Source organism: Corapipo altera, unplaced genomic scaffold (genome assembly GCF_003945725.1).
Source record: "Corapipo altera isolate COAL_440 unplaced genomic scaffold, ASM394572v1 22b, whole genome shotgun sequence".
In the NCBI taxonomy this organism is placed as follows: domain Eukaryota; kingdom Metazoa; phylum Chordata; class Aves; order Passeriformes; family Pipridae; genus Corapipo; species Corapipo altera.
The window spans coordinates 19,896,568-19,917,653 of NW_020884876.1; the positions used below are offsets into that span (position 1 = coordinate 19,896,568).

General features: G+C 40.5%; 1 protein-coding gene across 8 annotated transcripts in view; it reads right to left on the reverse strand.

Moving 5' to 3' along the window:
• Positions 1-1,319: 1,319 nt before the first annotated feature.
• Positions 1,320-21,086, reverse strand: part of FAM160A1 (family with sequence similarity 160 member A1) — an 86,891-nt gene continuing 67,124 nt past the window's right edge. For all 8 annotated transcript variants that reach the window (XM_027635860.1, XM_027635855.1, XM_027635858.1 and 5 more), the window contains 7 exons: positions 18,140-18,307; positions 14,817-14,896; positions 13,225-13,412; positions 11,691-12,725; positions 6,875-7,053; positions 6,447-6,585; positions 1,320-2,574 (listed from right to left, as the gene is read on the reverse strand). In XM_027635860.1, coding sequence (XP_027491661.1) covers positions 2,324-2,574; positions 6,447-6,585; positions 6,875-7,053; positions 11,691-12,725; positions 13,225-13,412; positions 14,817-14,896; positions 18,140-18,307 — 2,040 coding nt within the window. In that variant the 3' untranslated portion in view covers positions 1,320-2,323. The remainder of the gene's footprint in view (positions 2,575-6,446; positions 6,586-6,874; positions 7,054-11,690; positions 12,726-13,224; positions 13,413-14,816; positions 14,897-18,139; positions 18,308-21,086) is intronic.

Below are 21,086 nucleotides of genomic sequence, written 5' to 3' on the forward strand. Positions count from 1 at the left end.
CTGATCACACTTTTCTTTCACTCATGTGGAGTTCCTAGCACAAGAGGTGAGAAGAAGCACTGACCCTACATCCATAATGCTAAAACACTTTCAGCACACATTACTGACCCCCCCTGAGGCCAGGCCCGTGAGTACAGCATGAAAGGCAACATTGCTGGTAGTAGTGGGGGGAGTGGGGAAAGAACCCACCATGGCCTAGGACAAGTTTTAAAAAATAATAATAATAAATCAATAAATCTTATTACCCATTTACAACAACAATGCAGGGGTTAAAAAAAGAAAAAGAAAGAGCTCTCTTCATTCTGGACAACTAAGATTTTAAGAAAATCTCACAGCCTTGTCTACAGCTTCCAAGAAAGCTTGTGAGGTGAAAGAGGGCCATGTGGAGGTCACTAGGTGATTTACAGGATGGATGCAATGGCACCTGAAAAAATAAACAACTTAGAAATGAAAGCAAACTAGAGAGACTCAGCTAGGGAGCAACATGACCCCCAGCCATCGTGGAAGTGAAGAATGTGAAGCAAACAAGTGAAGATGGACCCAGAGAAGTTCTTGAGGTGATTTTGTTAGAGGTAGACTTTGGGAATTTTTTTTCCTGGGAACAGCCTACAGCAGTCTGACACAATGGATGCAGACGCTTTAATCTATAGCTTGTAGATTAAAGGCAGAACTTTCTGAACCATCTAAAGGATTTAGAAGCTTAAATTGCACTGCAAATTCCAGAGAAATTTGACCTATAATTAATTAGACTCTTCTGGAGTGTCTTTCTTTTTGTTTTAAAAGTGGTTTTTTTCCTTGCAATCTCTGAGAAAGTGTGTTTCAACATCAGGATGTGATTAACTGGAACATCCCACATTATGGAATTAAAATGACCAGGAGAACTAATGCATGCAAGTGTTATTTCTGATTTCTGTTTCTTCACATTTTTTGGAGCCACTGTTAGTTTCTATCCTGGAGATATGGGTTTAAGGCTTTCTTGAACTAAGCCACTTTTTGTGCAGCCAACTACAGCACACTGGAAGCACAATTATGTGACCAAGATAAGACAAAATGCAGTGGTGATGCACCAATTCATCATGTTTGGGTTCTTCTAATGAAGCCCATTACTCACAGTAGAGCATTTTCTCAAGCAGTTAGTCACCAGCAGACAGCTTTCCCCATTACTCCTTCGTTTTCTACAGCTGGTGAATAGTCTGGTCTTCCCCTCACCATCCCAAAAGTGCAATATTAGGAAAAGTCAACACCTACATTAAAAGTAAACAAACAGTATTTAACTTTCCCTTAAGCGAAAAAAAAAATTAACAGTAAAACAGAACACCTTTCAGGAGCAAGCAAACCTTTTTCATTTAATAAAAAAGAAAAAACAGACAAAAACAGCCTGCTGTCCATTTAACACTACAGAAAGATACTGAATATCTTCCTTTAGCTTATTAAAATAAGCATAAAAATAAACTACATACTAATAACAGCTTGCATAGAAACATTTTGTTTTGTACTTTGTGCAAATCTTACTAAATAAGGCATGCTTGCAGAGATGTAGGTAGCAATGCAGTAGTTACCCAAGAATGCCGAGAAACTGCAAGGAAAATTCCAGGCAGTCTGCAATCCACATCCACTTACACAGTTCATTTGACTTCAAAGCCCAACAGCTGATAGCTGCAGATCTGTCTGCACCATAAGGCAATATGGTATGTGTAGGGTCCAGCACCTGCTTTCAGCTATTCAGGGGTTTAATACACATAAGATCACTTGAATTCAAAAACCTGACCCACTAGTTAAAAAGATGGCTTCAGATGTGGATTGGTAAGAACCTGGTTTCAGGGGAAAGGAAGGGAAGAGGAAAATGACACCAAGAAGCACAGTCCTTCACATAAAAGGGTTTTGTGCAGACTGTGCATGTCTTTTTATACTGTGAACTTGCCCCACAGGGCAATGTTTTTTCAAACAGTCTCCTAACAAGTTATCCAGAAGTGTGTATCTGGAACAGAAAAAGCTAACATGTTTGCCTCTCTTAGCCAGCCTACAAGTGTCTATTGCAGAAATTCAACAGGAATTAGTAACACTAAAGAAGGGTGGCTGTGTAAAGAGGAAGGGATGAAGAAGGAAGCTGCAGTCAGAGCAGTATCAGAAATCTCCCAAATAAGTTATGTAGCACAGAGGGAAATTATAAGGCCCAACTGGAATAATATTTTGCCTCCTTCTTCCCCCTCTAAATCAAGTATTTTCAGGAAATATTGAAGTACAACCTTCTTTTGTAAGCAGCTTTGCATTAAAAATCTGTTTAAATTCCAAAAGCTTTTTAAAAACATGTTTAAAAACCCCACTAATAATAATCTTCAAAATCCCCCAGTACTTTGTAACATAAAATGGAATGTTCTTGGGCTAGAGCTGCCAACTCCTTCAGGAACTCTGGGAAAAGGGCAGCTGCAAGCACGGCGTTCCTCACGTGGGCAGGAAGGCTGGGATGAGCCAGGCCTTTCTTTCCTTTCTGTCCCAGGAAAGGCTGCAGTACAGCTGAGTAAGCTTCAGAGAGGTTCCGTCCTTTCCCTGCCATATTGCTATGCTGGACATTACCTAAAGCCAGGAGAAGAAGGAGAGGCAAAAGCAGGAAAAAAAAAAAAAGACTGTATATTAACCACACACAGTATATGTACAGTGTCCAAACCTAGTTTATAAGGATTGTGTTCAGAGCTGTAATCTGCAGTACCCAGATTGTGCAGGGATCCAACATTCCAAAGTTCTACGTGGCCTTATTCTATTGCATTTTTTATTATCTATCTTTCCCCAGGTTATATATTATTCAGTTCCAGCTCTGATGAGAGAAATATGTGGGCAGAAGAGGAGTCAAGGGAAAGAATAATATGGATTTACTTTCTGAAATAGCAGATAATATCTACCCATCTAGACCCAGCATGGTTGTCTCCATTTCAACGATATCGTGCTCTATCCCTCCCCCAGATCAAACTGACATTTTGACTTCACTTCTTCTCCATCCTCTCCCTGTGAATCATCATGTAAATGGGTTTGAGGCTGCATCACCGCATGAGTTTGAAGCAAGCAAGAATCTAAGGGGAAAAAAGGTTTAAAAATTTGATTTTTCTGCAGCTTCGGGCCCCACTAACTACACTTACCTTAAACTCTCTGTAAAGCAGCTAAACATTAAAAACAGAACAAGCAAAAACCACTGTGTGCTCTGCTAGAGTGTGTGCTGCTGCCAGAGTTCAGAGGATCAGAGCTCAAGCATCAGAATGCATGGAATTACAGTGACAGCAGCACCTAAATTTCAATCAACTGCTCCTTGTTTCAACCTGAAGCAGAGCTGCCCTTTAATTAGACGATAATTAATTTAGTGAAACTAAAAAGGTGACAAAATTTAACACTGATGGAAAGAAATACTTTACAAAGAAAAATTAACCTGCAGAACTCACTGCTACAAGATGTCATTGAGGCCAAAAGCATGGGCAGATAAAATCCTGTTTAACTTACAAGTGGATGCTCTCAGAAGCTGTTTAAGAAAGTACTTATATTAACTCACATACTGCAGATAAGCCAAACACTACATTTCTGCATTAAGAGGTTTCCCTTAAAATGCAATTTATGTTAAAACAACTCAGACTCAAGTGATACCAGCCTTGTTCTGAAATCTCTCCAAGTATCTAAGGCGAGGAGCACAGCCATCCCTCTGTTTAACAGTTCTGCACTTTTGTTCCTTGTTTGTCCTTCTCCAAAGGCACTGTGGAACACTTTCAAACACTCAAAAGAAATTTTCATCTTAATCATTTAACAGACTCATACTTTTCTAGAGTTTAAAACACCTTTCCAACCCCAGACTTATCAATCATTCATGCTGTTATTCTACACATTTCTATCTACTAGAGACAGAGTACAGGAATTTCAATTCTGTGGAAAAATCTGACTGTGGGAAGAAAAACAACTTACATTATGAATTACAATAAAAGGATAAAGTTTTGAGCTTCCCCTGATGATTTTTTTTCAGATTTTCTAATGTCAAAATGTTTCATAATTAATATTTTAAATTTTGATTTAGATTTAACTGCTTATTTGGGGGAAAAAAAACAAAACAGCAGAAAAGCACAGAAAGCTGATCTAGGAATCAGAGATTCCAGTTCTTTACTTTGATCAAGACTGTTCACTTCTTTCTAGGATCAGGAGGCAAAATAAATCATACAACTGAAACTTAGGAAAATGAGTACTCTGAAAGTGGTTACCAACACACTGAAAGAAAGGCAGCTTTTCCCATGGAATCTACATCGTGACAGCTCTGTATATGTAACCAGAACCCAATCTACTGTGTAAGGAAACCACAAGCTACTGCAAGCAGAAAATAGTAAGTTGTCCATTTCTGCTTGAACACCTTCAGAGATCATCCCTGTAAAGAGAAAGGAAACACTCTTGGTTTTACATTTGTATTTCCCACTAAGTCTGGCTTCAGGTTTTCAGATGTGGATTCTGCAGGAAGCCAGTTATGCTCAGACCTGTAGAGAACATTGGGGTTATTAACCACTCCTGTCCAAGGGAAAAAAATCCCTCAGAGAGCAGCCAACTTGCATGACGCTCAGAGGTGGCATTCAAGCAAATGCAGAGAAGTCCTAGAGGAGTTCCTAATTTCTTGTTTGGTTGTGGTTTGGGTTTTTTTTTTTTTAATTTATCATTATTGTAGCAGTTCCTATTTTGCATTTCTTAATCAATATAATAAGCTACTGGTTGATGGACTACTGAGCCAACTTTCCCGCAGGATTACAGTTTGATGACTTCCATCACCAGTCCTGTTGGGAACCAAGCCTGCAGTTATCCAGACGTTTGTTTACTCTCCACTCATTTGTCAAGAGAAGCCTTCCTTGCAGGAGTTGCTACTATACAGAAGAAAATGTACCAACAGGGTGACTAAGCAGCCTTGTTTCAAATTCCTAAATAATGATCAGCGTGAGTCAACCTAGCAAATTCTGAAGCCCACAGAAGAAAACAGATGTAAAATTGGAAGTATAAATAAATGCCATCAGGAATTCATTATATAAAAGCTCCTGAAAAAAAAGCACCTGAAAAAAAAGGACTCTAAATGTTACCTCCTAATCTCATCTCCCACATGGCTAGCTACAATACCATCTAATTGTAAAGCTTTCTAATCTCTGGCACCAGAATGCAGAGCCTAAAACACTACTGACGTTTGCAGTATGCAGCTTCTTTACAAAAAGCACCTTCCACAGACCAATTCTTCAAGAAGCAGCCTTAGTAGGATCGTAATTTTACAGGCTAGCTGTACTGCAAACCTTAGAAACACACGCTATGCTGACCAGAAACTAGGTAGATTATTAGTCAGAGCTTTGAAAAATTAAAATACAATTAAAAGTGGCACATAATGAGTCCTGCTTTCCACACCTCTGGAAATGGAAGAATAGTTCAACGTCTTCACAGAAGTGTAGGTAGAACTGGTGATTATTAAGGACTCCCAATGATGAGTAAGCACATACCTGTAAATGCCGCCTCTCACAAATCCTTTTGCAGAGTCAGCTCTTAATCACTCACCAAATTTGACATATTCCCATCACATGGGTAGTTGGCTTTCAAGGGAAAACTGAATCTAACATTGCTGGCTCAGCAGCAAGCTGAGAACAAGCACATCCTCAGGGCATGGCCCCAACTCCACCCATTGCCTGGCTGTGTCTGGAAGGTTCTTAGTTCGCATGTAAGACTCTTCACTTTGCTTATTTTCACTAGCATGCCCCACAGCAGTGTAAACTAATACCGGTAACTGAAAGACAGGTGCAGTGTGCACTGTGCTGGAGAAGCAGCAGATGTTATGGAAGTCCCTCTAAAGCTGGCTTGTGAGATGATACCTGTTGAAGTCCCCACTGCTCTCAAAGTGTCCTGGTTTTTACACATCTCCCCTTTGTTTTTTCTGTTTGTTTTGCTTGGTTTGTCATCCAAGAAAGCACATTAAAAGTTTTCTGGCTAGTATCTATCTCCTTCATAGCAGCCCTATTCAACTGATATGAAGCCCTATTCAATTGTTGCAGAAACCAATTCATCGTGGACTTCTGTCCTCCCTAACATTTATCAAAAAAGAACCAGTGACTAGCTGAAGGTCAGGCTAAAAATAAAATGAAATCATGCACATATGCCACCTCACCTCATGCCTCAAAAGTGAGTTTGTTTATGGCCAAACTGACAGCAAGCCAAGAACTGACTTTGTTACTTCTTTAAACAGACATTTTATGTAACAAATAAAAGCTTCTAAAGAGGAAAGAACATCCAAACAGACCCATACACTGTGGTCTACTGAGCATCGTTATTTTAAAGTCAGAAGGATACATCTGGTTAATGATATTCCCACCACACCACACCTTCTTTTAATCATCTGAGAAAAGGAGAGGGGTAACTGGTAAGTCATTCCACCCAGCACTCTTCGAGCATGGTTAACCCTTTACCTTTGGTTAGCAATTCTTCCGTAGCATCAGACATGTCCACACGAAAAAGCAAGTACTGCTGGGCCTCCAGGAGAAGACCTGGAAAGTCTTTTTCAATGGAAGCAAAATGCTCAATCTTATTTTTCACAGATGCCAGCACCTGTCAAAACAACAGTAACAATTACTTCTTCCTCCTTTGCTCCCAGTGCAGCCACAGACTGAATACTTGGCCTTTCTCTACTTGCATTAAAAGAGAGTTCTGACAAAATCTATGGTCATACAGAGTTTCCAGTTCTTTGCACAAATGTAATTAAAACATGGAAATTAAATAAGAGGCTCTCAGACAGGTGGGAAAGCTACAAGTGAAACTGAAAGGAGCTAATGTAAATTTTAAGGAGACACCAAAAATACTGCTCCAGTGGGCATGGCTAACACCCGTGGTCAAATACCTGATAGAGTGACCGCACACTAGGCTGAAACACCATGTTGGTGTTGAGCAGAAAGGAGCGAAGAAGTGGCTGTGGATAACTTGCCAGCTGAGTAATAATCCCAATAAGGAGTAAATTTACATGCAAGGAATTCTCCAGCATGTTCTCCAGCTTCGACAACATTACACTGATGAACGGTCCTGCAAGAAAATAAAAAGGAAGCAATGCTTTTGTTTTCACAGAAGAAAAATCCTAAGATCCAGGAAATAGTTATTTAAAAGGAATTTTGATCATCATAACCAACAAAATTAGACCTCCCATACACTAAAAAAGACAGCAGGTAGAAAAAACAAACTGTAGCTGAACAGACAAAACAGACTTAACAGAGGTGTTAAAAGCTTTTGTGATTAAAAGCACATTTGCTAGATAGCCAATCAGTTTGCATTAATGGCATATTTAACGTGCATAACTATCCTACTTTACATGTACCAATAAGGATTTAGCCTAGTACATTATGGTCTACCATTCTATTCCCCTTGAAGTTAATCAGAATGGTACTACTAGTTTCAATGCAAACAGAATCTGCTCGTTTTACTCCTGCTGCACCTTATTTCTACCTAAGGACTGGGCAAAGTAAATTATAGCTAGCTTTCTTGTCTTATCAAAAAACTGGTGTTCTTTAGAACATGAAAATGCTATTCTAAACATAAAAATCAAGAGCTGTGATAGTTCACATCACAAGAAAAGGCATTTGCAGTACTGCAAACAGTCACACAAAGCAGGAAAGACATTAAAATAGATTTATAAGCAAAATTATTGCTAGACATAGGCTTTAGCATGTAAATGTCACCAATAAATAATAGCTTTAGCTTGTGTACTCATGCTGCAGGACAACCACTGAAATACAAAAGCATTTACCATGAAAGTACATAAACCCTTAGTGCTCAAGCTTATAAAACCTTTGCAATGCTGAGAATGACTTCACTACATGTTGCTAGACCACACAGCTGATGAGATGCTTGAGGCAGCCTGTACAAGTGACCTAATCACAAGTCAAGTCTTAGAAACATCCTTTGTCCCACCCCCAGTTCCACCACACTATTCTGGCTGCATAAAAGCTAGGAAAACCAGGCAGAAGAATCCCTCGGTGATGCAGTTACAGCACTGCTAACTTTGAATATCCCACGCTCAATCTTGGCACAAGATGCATGCCATGGGCACTTCTAGGGTCAAGCAGGTGGCCATAATCCAACCCCATTCCAGCTCCCCTCACCTTGCACACGGCTACCGTCCGGCACAGCTACACTCACAAGATGAAAGGTGGGAGGGCCAGTGTTGGCAACGCTTTATAGGCTGCTGCCTTGTAAGCACAATGTCAGCCACCAGAGCTGCAGGAATGCCCCCTGCCCGGGTACCCAGTGGAGCAGCCCCAAACCCTTTTGTTGAGATGCAGTTTCTTCTGTCCCAACATAACTTACTGCTACCCCTATCATGTTCATGGAGACATTTTCACAGAGCTCCCGAAAACCATAGTGCGGTGGAAACTCTACCAAAAGGGATAGCAGGACAAGATGTCAGTGTTTCTCTCCACTAGATAACACCTTAAAGCTGAGCAGGTAAAGCTGAATCTAGATACTTGTAACAACTGCTGCTTGCCACTGCAAGAGAGGTTACCGAATACAGAAAAAAATTTCTCAGTGATAAGTGTGACTTTTACCACTAAAAATTTATTAGAATGAGAATCAGAGGAAGTAAGCGGAGTTTGGTAGCCTTGTAAGAAACAGGGTAACTAGATGAAAAGTCAAAAAATTATTCCTTTCATGGCCATGAAGGGAGGGAACAAAATATAAATTCTTATTCCTGAACAACACATTCTTTCTTGTTCCTGTGAAAATAGGGATGATAGTGTTTAATGCTTATGCACTGGATACAAGACACCAATAGGACATTTTCTTCATAGATCTATAGGCCCCATCCCATGACAGTAACCCAAAACAGTAAAAGCAACCCAAAACTTTATCAAACACATCTACAAACATAATACACTATTCCAAATTAAATACAGAATCATAGAATGGTTTGGGTTGGTAGAGACCTTAAAGATCACCTCGTTCCAAGCCCCCTGCCAAGAGCAGGAACACCTTCCACTAGACCAGGTTGCTATCTTTGAAAGGCCCTGAAATCTCAAGATTTCCAAGGTAGTGTTACAAGCACTAGAGGCTTGTCAGTCCTGCTTCAGCACCTGGTAAATTATGGAGAAGATTGTTCTGGGAGGTATTGAAAAAACACCTGAGACACAACACAGTCATCGGTCACAGCTTCAGCTTCATGAAAGGAAAGTCCTGTTTATCAAACCTGATTTCCTTTTATGACAAGGTAACCCACCTAGCTGATCAAGGGAAGACAGTTGATGTAATCTTTCTGGATTTCAGTAAAGCTTTTCGATACTGTCGGTTACAGGATCCTTCTGGACAAAATGTCCAGCACAGCTGGATAAACACACCATGTGGTGGGTGAGCAGTTGGCTCACAGGTTGAGCACAGAGGGTAATAGTGAATGGGGGAACATCAGATTGGTGACCTGTCACTAGTGGGGTTCCACAGGGCTCCATCTTAGGCCTTGCGCTCTTTAACATCTTTATAAATTACTTGGATGAAGGACTGGAAGGGACGCTGAGTTTGCAGATGACACAAAACTGGGAGGAGCTGTTGACTCCCTCAAAGGCAGGGAAGCCCTGCAGAGAGACCTCAACAAATCAGAGGACTGATCTGAGCAGTCACCAACCATACATAGTTCAACAAGGGGAAGTGCCGGATTCTGCACCTGGGATGAGGCAATCCCAGATGTACATACAGACTGGGGAATGAGATGCTGGAAAGCAGTGCCATGGAAAGGGACCTGGGTGTCCTGGTCAACAGCAAGTTGAATCTGAGTCAGCAGTGCCCTGGCAGCCAAGAGGGCCAACTGTGTCCTGAGGGGCATCAGGCAAAGCATCGCCAGCTGGTCGAGGGAGGGGATTGTCCCACTCTGCTCCGCACTGGTGTGGCCTCACCTTGAATACTGTGGCTGTTTTGGGCACCACAATATAGGAAAGATATTAAGCTCTTAGAGAGTGTCCAAAGGAGGGCAACAAAGATGGTGAAGGGCCTTGAGGGGAAGCCATGTTAGGAGTGGCTGAGGGTACTTGGTCTGTTCAGCCTGGAGAAGAGGAGACTGAGGGGAGACCTCATTGCAGTCCACAACTTCCTGGTGAGGGGAAGAGGAGGGGCAGACACTGATCTCTTCTCTGTGGTGACCCAAGGGAACATCCTGAAGTTGTGTCAGGGAAGGTTTAGGCTGGATATCAGGAAAAGGTTCTTCACCCAGAGGGTGACTGGGCACTGGAACAGGCTCCCTAGGGAAGTGGTCACAGCACCAAGCCTGACAGAGTTCAAGAAGTGTTTGGATGATACTCTCAGGCACATGGTGTGACTCTTGGGGATGGTTCTATGCAGGGCTAAGGTGATGATCCTTGTGCGTTCCTTCCAACTCAGCATATTCTGTGATTCTGAGCATCTCCTTACATGCAATCACCAAGATCTGCATTAAAGCAAGGTAAACAGCCTAAGAGTAAGACATGCTGTGAATGGGGAGCAAACAGTGAGGCTTATTGTTATTAGCTTTTTAACTTCATTTTCTTCAGTTTTGAGTTTTTCTTGGGTTTGGGCAGGGGGTGATTTTGATGTGGGTTTTTGGAAAGGAACAAATGGAGGGGGGGGGACTAGATGAAGAATGAGAGACATAGACAAACATTTTAGACTACATTTGATAGCAGATACTGGGAAACAGAGATTTGGATATGATTAGCTTCTGGTACAAGGAAACTGCCGCCACAGCAAAAAGAGCAAACTGTTTGAAAATCAGGCTGCATTTTTCAATTATGAAATAGTGCCAAGCATTCTGACCACAGCTGACCAGAAAGGGCTAGTTTTCAATGAATACATGTTTTCCCCCTCCAAATGAACAAGAAGCCATCTTATAGAGGTTTTATTTTGGGTAAGGAAACCTAGATACATTATTATTATTTTTTATTATTTGCATTACTCTGGTATCTAGGAGACAGAACTAAAGATGAGGAGCCTGCAGTGCAAGGAACTGTACACATACAGATCAAAAGCCCACTCTGACCTCTAGTAGTACTGTCATTCTTGAGTAGCTTGGACAGTCAGCAGAGACCAAGTTTAAATTGCTGCGTGGCACCAGACAGAAAAGCATGCCAACAGCGAGGGCAGGATGACACTGGAGGAACAGGATGCCAGGGCAGAGCATGGAGACAGGCACATACAGACGTGGCACCAGTGCTGACACCTCGTGCTACAATGTGGAATAGCAGAGAGGGGAAAAACGGCACCATGATACTGCATCCACTGCATCAGAGATGAAAGTAACCATAAAAAAGCAAATAATTTACCTGGGCTCTGTATATTAGAACAGCTACTCCAATCCCCTTTCAACTGAAAAAGCTTCCTCTAGAGTGATGGAGCTCTCACATACAAACAACATAACCCCTGCTCAGTGTTTTAAACAATTACCAAAAAAAAAAATAGCACCCAAAGAAGATCCCCTGAGAAACCATCATTTGCTGTCACCACAGTGATGACTCTGCTGTATTTTCACATTGGATCTCTCACTCTCCTTGGACTGGTCTCAGCTATTTGGGCTATACCCTCTTTAGCGCCAGAACTGTTCCTTGCTCTATGCTTGTGTTGTGTGCCACACAGTGTGATCTCATTTGGTCCCCCCTTAATCACCATGCCATCCTGCATTTGTTATGTATGTAATTAACAGGACATTCCACCTGTAAACGGAGCACTCTGGTTCCTCGAAGTGTGCTTAGGAGAGACATCCTCCTTTGGTCCAAAGGGAGATGATATGCTCTCTGCAGAAGGGGTGTCTGTTGAAAAATTCTCAAAGTCCTCCTCCTCTTCTGCTGGAGAGACAGGGTCAGGAGTATCCAGTTTCTGTTCCTCCAAGCTTGCACTGTTTGGATCCAGTTCCTTAATAATTTTGTCATACTGTGCAATGAAATCCTCACCATCTGTGCTCAGCAGTCTTAAGTTACAATCTGCCTCCTGAGGAGAAATCTTCAACTCTAAGTCTGGCTGTGGATCAATCTCAGTCATTTTCTGGTTTATTTGTTCTTTCATCACACCTTGAATTGAGCTTGAATTTCTCTTACTGTGCTCATCCAAGCCCCTTTCCAGCTGGGTCTTTGCAAGAGGCCCATTGACTACTGTCTGGCTTTGGACCTTACGTTCTCTGGCTGCATTTAAAGTTTTCTCCTTGGAGCTGTCATCATCTTGAGTATCCTTCTGGGCACATAACCTGTAAACCATAACATCATCCTGAAAGTCTGATTCCTCTATATAAGAACCTTTGATGAGCATAATGGCATTTTTTTTCATTTCTTGTATGTGTTTCGGTGGCTCTGCAGGTGGCTGCGTTTCTGTGCTTCCCAAATCATCATATGGTTGCGGTGAGCTCACATTAGAACCAGGAGAAATCCCTGTGTCATAGCTATCATCCCATTCTAGCTCCAGCTGCATCTTCTCGCTGAATGGAGTTACTCGAGAGGAGCTGCATGTGCTAGGTGTCCTTTGCTGGAGCTGAAACATGGGATGTTCCACATCTGTACTGTTCTCCTCTGCAAGCGTTTGGATAAAGGTGTCTGGATCAGGGTTTACTCCATCATACAAAGCAGACCAAACTTTACAATCTTTCAAGCACTGGATGATGGCTTCTTGAGCTTCCCCCAGGTATTGCAAGTAGCTGATGTCCACAGCTCTTCCATATTCCACAATGCAAGTAGATTCAGAAGAGCGTCTACCAGAATCTAGAAGTAAAGAAGACGACTCATACCATGAGTAGTGTATCAAATTTTCTCTAGCAAGGGATCCACTAAGACATTGCAGAGTGTTTAACCCCAGCCATCCAATAAGGCAGGAAGACAAAAGCATAACAATTAAGAGATTTGCTCATAAACATACATGACTTGTTCCTATTGCAAAGATAGAGCTGTAACTCGAGATTTCTGAGAGAGAAGCCTGCATTCAAACCTTAAAGCAGCAACCACTCTAAAGCAGCAAGGGTTGCTGTCATGTATCTGTACATTATTTTCATGAATGTATATTCAAGCTGGATAGCTGTTAAAATAAGGTTTCAATAGACCTGAACACATGGAAGGAATTAAATAAGCTTTCTAGTCCAGGCTTGCCCAGTTCATTGTTACCCACCACATTTCCTTCCCCTCTGATTCTTTCTCATTTCCTCCCATGAGCTGCTACCAAATCCAATGCACTTAATGATCTGGTCTTCCCCTGAGCACCAATTACCTTTAGTTTGTGCTGCTTTTGTCCATAGAATATAATCTTTTCCTTGGCTTTCAAATGTCAAAGTGATTCCAGTGGAGCAGCAGACTGGTGTCAGGGCCAGCAGTTTTGCAGCAGACACAGAATAACAGTCTCTCTCTTTCACAGCGCGTCGCTGGCTCAACATCATGTGGTTGCAAGGAATCAGATACCTGAAACAGCAGTGTTTACCATTACTTATCATCCTTTCATGTTAGAGAAAGCAGCAACACACAAAACTCCCCTCCTACCTTTCTGCCTTCTCCAAATTAAAAGAAACAGTAATAATATTTACAGCAATTCACTTTCTAAACCTCTCAGGAGCATGAAACCCTGACTCTATATTGTGGCTCTTGGTTTGATGATAAACTATAAAGACAAGCAGAGACAGGAGATCAGTTGCATCAGAACAGGGAAGTGAAAAATCCTTTGCAGGTTAGAGCAAACCTGTTGCAAGAAAGTATGGAGCAAGCGTAGGATGGGCAGATGTCAAAGGCCAGAAGAATGGGCTGGTCTGACAATGAATGAGTTTTGTCCCAGAATACTCAATTTATTTGTTTTCCAGGGAAATCCAGAGAGAGGCAGTTTCTGTTTGCCAGGCAAGCAGCCAGAAAAAAAGGAGGGAAGGGTCAAAAAAGTGTCTTACTGCAGTAGATCAAGACTGAGCTCTCAGGCAGAGGAGGGAAAAAACTACTGGGAGTACAAGAAACAGAGGAAGCACAGACTCATGTTAAACTTCTTTAGAGCGCTTTTGTTTTACTTTTAAAAAGCACTTAGTAAGACCCTCAGTGTTAACTGGATGTTCTGCCATTTAAAATGCAAAGAAATTCTAAAAGATTCCCTAAATAAACAAAAAAATTAATCACAACACTCTACTGCTAGAGTAGTGACATAATTGTGTTCACAGCATTCCCAGGAACAATAGAAGAGCTATAGGGAATTTCACCTTAATGCCTGTGTGTGGAGGGACACACAGTATCTGAAACATTCATGTGATCTACAATGCTAAAAGCCCAAGTTAGTTACACCAATATCTCTCATCTAATACACACACCAAAATTATAAGTAAGTATCTTGAAGCAATGTACAAGATCACCACTTAAAACCAAAAATAATCAGTGCATTTAGTACACTACAATCTACCTACAATAGTTCGGGAACCTGAAGTATTTTCACTGAGAGAGGAATCAAAGAGGTGAAAAACAAGAAAGAAGGTGGAAGCTGCAAACAAGTATATAGCTTTGTATCACAGTGCATAATACACTAGAGAAAACATGCACAGGAGAAGAATTACACATTTAGAAGCAGGGAATAAGGAGGTGATAAATATATTCTTAGCTTCTCTCACTTCTACAGAAATAAATCACAAGAAAAATCTCTTGCTCTGAAGATCTCAGGACGTAAATCACACTACGTCAGGTCTGGTAGACTTTTGTCACGATCATAAATATTCTTATCTCTGTAGTTGCTTGGATTTCCGCTCTCTTGGAGAACTCTCATCCAGCTCTGCATCCACAGGCAGAGATTATATGTCCCAGAGTCAGGATGAAGAATGGAAACAGGAGTTCAGCCTTTACCTTAAAACTAGCTGTAACATCACATCTTCACAATGCAAGCCAATGAGCGTTCTGAACAATGCCAAGGAGACCACACAGAGCTGGAAAATAATAAACATTGTCAGGTTTTGATCTGAAAATTGTATCTTTCCAATCTTCCCTGCATACTACATTACAAAATGGCTCTGCCAGAACATCATGCTTTATAGACACTCTTAGTATAATATTTCATTTTGTCAGCACCCCATGGGATTTTTTTAAGTTATCTAGAGCTATACACATAATGTTCATTTTAACAAAATGAAATCCAGAGCTTTCCTCCAAATAAGCTATAAAAGAGTCAGTCATTTACCAGTCTTAACTATTATTCAAATTTATTAATTTAATTTATGTGAACTAAACCCTGTAACTTCCACTACAGTGTGTTAGTTTTTACCTCTGACACAGAATTTGAACCAATTAAAGGTCTTTCCTGAAAGAAAAGTTATAAATCACCTCAAATTTCTGTTGCTTTAAGTATAAGGAATGATCAGTATTCTGCACATTAAGAAGCTGAATGGTTCTAGAAATACAGCTTAAGGTACTGGACACAGACCAGGACAAACAAGCCATCTTTTGTCAGAATCTATTCCATATGGAGTGTTCATAATCTCTCTATTACAGGTCAGTTGAACAGCTGGGAGCTACAGCAAAGCACGAAGATCCTTTTTGCAAGACCAGGAGAAAGGATAGCATTCCTCGTGGGAATTGCACGCTTGCCTTTTTGGCAGAGGTCTGATTAAATACAGCTGTAACTAGGTATTTCAGTAGTCACACTCAGCAGAGACAAAAATCATACCCATTCTGTGACAGGCAACCCACTTTCACCCTGGCTTTAGGACAGACTAGAAACATGGACTTCTGCAGGCTTTTTTGGTCATTAATTAGACATACAACACTTTCAAAGCTCTCATACAGTACATTTCTACCTGCCAGACACTTCCTAGACTGCAGTTGTGCCCAAAATGGTAGAAGCATGAACTGTATGCTTTCACAGACCACACTGTCTCTGTATCCCTGCCTCTTAACGTGTATTTCTCCTGTGCTGCTCTCTCATGGAAACAGTATCTTATAGTCAGCTTAGGCTCCCAGACCAGGCTGACTCTTGCAGGAATTATTTAGCATAAACTGACCCTTTCCTAAAGTTTCAAATGGGTGTTTAAATCTTGTCTCTCCCTGTATTAATTATGTAAATAACATATGAAATAATAATACATGATAATATATTAAATTAATGGCACTTTTCAATAGCTAACAAAATAAACAGATTAGGACAAAGTGAGGAAAAAGCTACAGATATTTCTCTACCTCATTTTTTCAATCACTGAACATAACATGTAATTCATTCAAGATTAAATCCAGCATCCCGCCCAGGCATTGCTTCTCTTCCACATGGCTCCTCTTCCCTGCAGTCACTTCCCTTACTCCCACTGTTAAAATGCTCTGTTCTAGCTCTGCAACAGCACTATGTTCCTCCCTCCAGGCCGTGTTTTGTCAAGAATGTCAAAGACTTTTTGTTTCACCATTTCTGGTTCTCTCTTTCAGATGACTGACAATGTGATCAGCTGTCCATGGTGACCAAGACCAAATGAATGCATAGATTTCTTGAAATATATATATATCTCCATGTATTTCCCCCAACTTGGTAGGTATCTCTGCGAAACAGTTAAATAACAAAGTTTAAGTGAACCTCACTTGATAGCCTCTGAAAAGAGAAACCTTCTTTGACTGCCTTTCCTAGCTTGGTCATGGAACACCAAACTAGAACCAAAGAAACGGAATAAGTAGAGAGAAGAGAAATGGAAAATGCTCATGAACCAGCCTGCTGAGAGGCAAAGCACAGCTCAAACTTGTTGCCTTGTCGCTGCTCTCCACTGCCCATGCTAGGAGTCAACAAACAATCCAAGACTTCAAGTCTATAAAAATAGATGGAGAGAGTAAAGGGACAAGAGAGAGAGAAATATCTGCAACTGGAGCTCTTAACAAGAACATGAGGACAGAGTTGAAGAGCTTCACAACAAGCCTCTGGAAAAAGTCAGATTTTTACACGAAAGGTGTGTTTTAGCCAGGGAAGGGACATTGGAGAAAACCAGGAAATCTCATTTCCTCTGTGAAATTTAGAGAGAGCCAAGTATAACTTTTCTTCATGCCATGAAAGTTCAAAAAAACCTGCTGCTGCCCTAAATTATCCTGTATTTAAGATATTTCAGTTTACAGGGAAATATTATTCATTTGTCTTTGCAACCATATTGCAAAACGACAATTTTTTGAATAAATAAAATCTATTTTTCAATTTTGTAAAAAGATTTAAAATATGCTCAGGAGACAGGACAGTATTTTTACAAGTCCTGTAAAAAGCATAGTCCTTTTTACAAGTTGCCTGTCTGTACATAAGTTTAACCCGGCAAATTACTAATCAGTATTTTCATCAATAATAATGTACACAGCTTTTGTGCTACAGAAACACACAGAAGGCTGCAGTTCTGGCAGTTCTGCACTTGGCCAGGCTATACTGCAGAAAACTTCTTTAGCATCACAGAATCATTTTGGCTGAGATCCTGAGTTGCTCAGGGATGCAGAATTCTTTACAATTCCCTTTTTGTTTGCCTATGTAACACTATTAATGATTAGCAGAGGCAACAGAATTTGCATTTTTGTTGACAGAAGTTGTTTCAGTTCTCATAGTTAATCCATCTTAGAGATGCACTAACAGCAGCATATATCGATATTTGCATGCACCCATATTTCAAAACAATTTTCAGATGAAGCTACTGTCCCTAACACACAAATTTAATGCAAGTGCTGATGTTCTGGCTTCTCTAAAATATTATTGCACATTCTAAACATTCACTTGCACTAAAACATTATTCTTAATTTCATCCATGAAGCTGTGCACCACCCAAGAGCCAGCCAAGGCTGCCAGCCAAGCAAGACTCAGAAGGGCAGTCTGGTGCAACAAGTCATCATTTTCTCAGCCAGAAGGTCCAACTGTTAGCAAAGGTAACTACTCACTCTGTCAGCTCTCTCTCCAGCTACTGTGGCACACTGTGCCTGGGCTAAGAAGGGGTTCAGTGCAAAGCTGAGATAAACCTTATTGCACAGGGGAGTGAAGGCAAAGAAAAGGAAGCAGCAGTTCGATCACTTGAGCAAGAAAGTGTCACCTTCTAATCAAAGAAAGTTGGTAACGTCACAGGTAAGTAAAGTAAACATGCTACAGTAATATAGACTAGATTCCTGAGGAATACATCAGTGATACTGCAGCTAACAAATGGGATCAATTTGGAGACATCAGCTGCTTGCCTTACCCGGAATGGCGTGTTGATTCTACTCGTCAGTGTATCTAGGATATGCACATTCTCATGTCGGTGCAGCAAAATAAAGCGGAGGAAAATCTTGAGGAGGGCTGGTTCTGAAACGCTGCGCAAAAAGAGATCCAGGTATGCAGTAGTAGTCATCACTTCTTCCACAGTCACCTACAAGCAAAAGTAAAGGAAAAGTAATGTAAATGCAAACATGCTGCACTCACAAAATGTCCATCCATCCATCCACCCTTTGCAACTGTATACCTTGTAAACACACTTAAGTTCTCCACCCATAACACTGCCACAAAACCACTGAGGTCTTCACTCCCAAATTTTCAAAAATCATGCTTCTGAATGCCTTGCAAGCTTTTTAAATCCATTTCTTATCTGTCTTGCTTCCCCAAGAAAAAGAACCCTCCCCCAAACTGACACCCCAAATCTCACAGATACAGAAAATCAAAGAACCAAATCATGCTAGAAGATCCCCACCACCTTTCTGGCCATGTCACTTCTTTTATCACACTTCTGTCATCCCTCAGAAGCTTTTTCAGATTTTGTGAAAACCTACATCTAACACAATTAAAAATAAATGTCAGAGCACAAAGCACGGTACAAAGCCATGGTCCTAGAGCTTTAAAGAGAAAATCCCCATAGATGTCCAGAATTTTGTCACAATTTTCCTTCCTTTTATTTTGCCACAGCACAATTCTGCACAAGTCTCACTCAATTTTTAAAAGGAGTATGTATACACATATAAACACACATAAAGCCAAACCCAAAATCTTCACTACTGACTATTAGTAGATCAAAACAGAATTCAAATATCCATGTGACATTTGCATACCATAATGCACACTGCTCTGCTTACTGCAATCCTTTGGAGATTACCTATTCACAGTATACACTGGCAAAGCACAGAAAATTCCAAAGCCCACCTCTGCACCATGTACTGCTTTTGCAAAGTCAGCTTTTTTAAAATAGTTACCCAGGAACCTAATAAGCTTAAGTGCACAAAGATAAACCCTTAAATACAAGAATCTGTCTATATGAAAGGAAGTATTAAACATCTTTTGTTTACCAAACTTAGCTGGATAAATGAAAAGACTCATTTTATTAAAAAAAAAAAAAGCTGTCACTTAAGAGCTAAGAGGATTTAGAAAATATTCAGAAGGGCAACATTTACGTAACATGCTGTAAATATTCAAATCCCTGTTCCATTATGCTGTATGTTAGCCATGTACACAGTAATGTCACGATGCAAACATTCTCTTTAAAGCATTTAAGATCACAGGCTGCTTCTGGCTGGTTACACAGAACATAGGAATGGGGTATGCAGCCTGCAGACCTTTGATACAGAAGCTCTAAAGTGAAGGTCGTTGAATCAGTCTGAGGCTTTATTCTAACACTCAGCTACATCATCCTTAATACAGTGGGTTACCAGCTCATTTTGGCATTAGAAAAAAAGCACCAGTGCAGTAGCAACAGTTGAATTTTTCATCAGGAAATAGAAGCAGCTCAGTTCCAACCAGAAACTCTTTTTTTTTCTTTTTTTTTGTTTGCAGTAGCCAAAAGGTCTAGGGACTTGTGGTGTAAAAAAGAACAGCTTTCTGGTGAGAGTTAGTGACTGTTGCCCTGAAAACTGGCTTACTTTTATTTTCTTCTTTTTTTTTTTTTTTAAATAGCAACAAGCAGTAAAAAGCAAAGCCCAAGAAATCCATCATATGACATCATTATTACAGCACACAATTCACTGATGAGTTTAAACCTTCTGCCAAGGAAAGGCCAGACAGAAGTAATACATCGCCATGTCTCCATGTCACTTCTTCATCCTTTACGGGGAAAAGAAGCACATTCTTGGCCTGTAGGTTTCACACCTGTTTGCTGACAGAATGTATATGCATAAAATACTGAACCTGTAAATGAAAGGAAGAAAAGCCAGCAGATTCACAAGGGCAGTGACCTTTTTCTGAAACTGATACTCTTTGGACAACTCATCCTACATTTCTAGCAGTGAGAGAAACCCACATGCTTTTCAAAGTGCATATCATGAATGAAACACAGAGCAGAAGAAAGCCAGCTGGAGACCAGTTTAGAAAAGAAACACTGAATTCTGAGAGCATATTCAGTGCTCCTAACAGCTTGGGGACTAGATAAAAAAAGAAATAATTTTTAATAGCCAACACTTCACTGATACCACTAAAAACAGCTAGAAGAACCAAAGATTAATGAAGCCCTAATAGTTCACAAGGGAGTTACTTACAATCTTGTTACATCTTAATTTTTTTAATTGAGGGGATTTAGTGCAGGGTACCACATTACAATTAATTTTTAGTTCTTCTTGGGAAAGAAGCTGCTGAATCTGCTTAACCATTTTCCAAGAAAGAGAGACGATGACTAAGTTTTGTCAATATTTAAATGGATTTGTAAAAATCTTTTTATTTTTCAGTGAAAACACACTGCCTTATCCACAACACTCCTTCAAACTTTCTCAGTAAATGAAGCTAGGGTCTATTTTGCAGCTTACTGTGCAACACTCAAAGCAGGCAAGTCAATGCTGTGCAAGCAATTTTAATGCTATCATGTTCTAGAAGTTCCAGTGCTCTCTCAGTGTGCCTTGTGTGCAACTTACCCATACAAACCAGCAAGGAGACCATCCTTCTGCTTCCCCACAAGAGCAAATCAAACAAAAATATTGCTTTGGAGCATTTAAATGAAAGCCATGTTTGCAGCTTAGGAAAAAGACTGATTAACCTGGCAAGCAGATGCCTTGTGCTTTTACAGTTATATCTTATTTTGCCACCTTGCATTCTGGGTTTGCTTCTCTCTTTCAGCATATCTGACAGTAGATGTAACTTCTGAAGATTTGAGGCACCTAGAGAAGTATTCGAGGAAGCCAATTTTAACTCCATAAGGCTAATTTTTCTTTTACTCTATGGGATACATTAGTCTG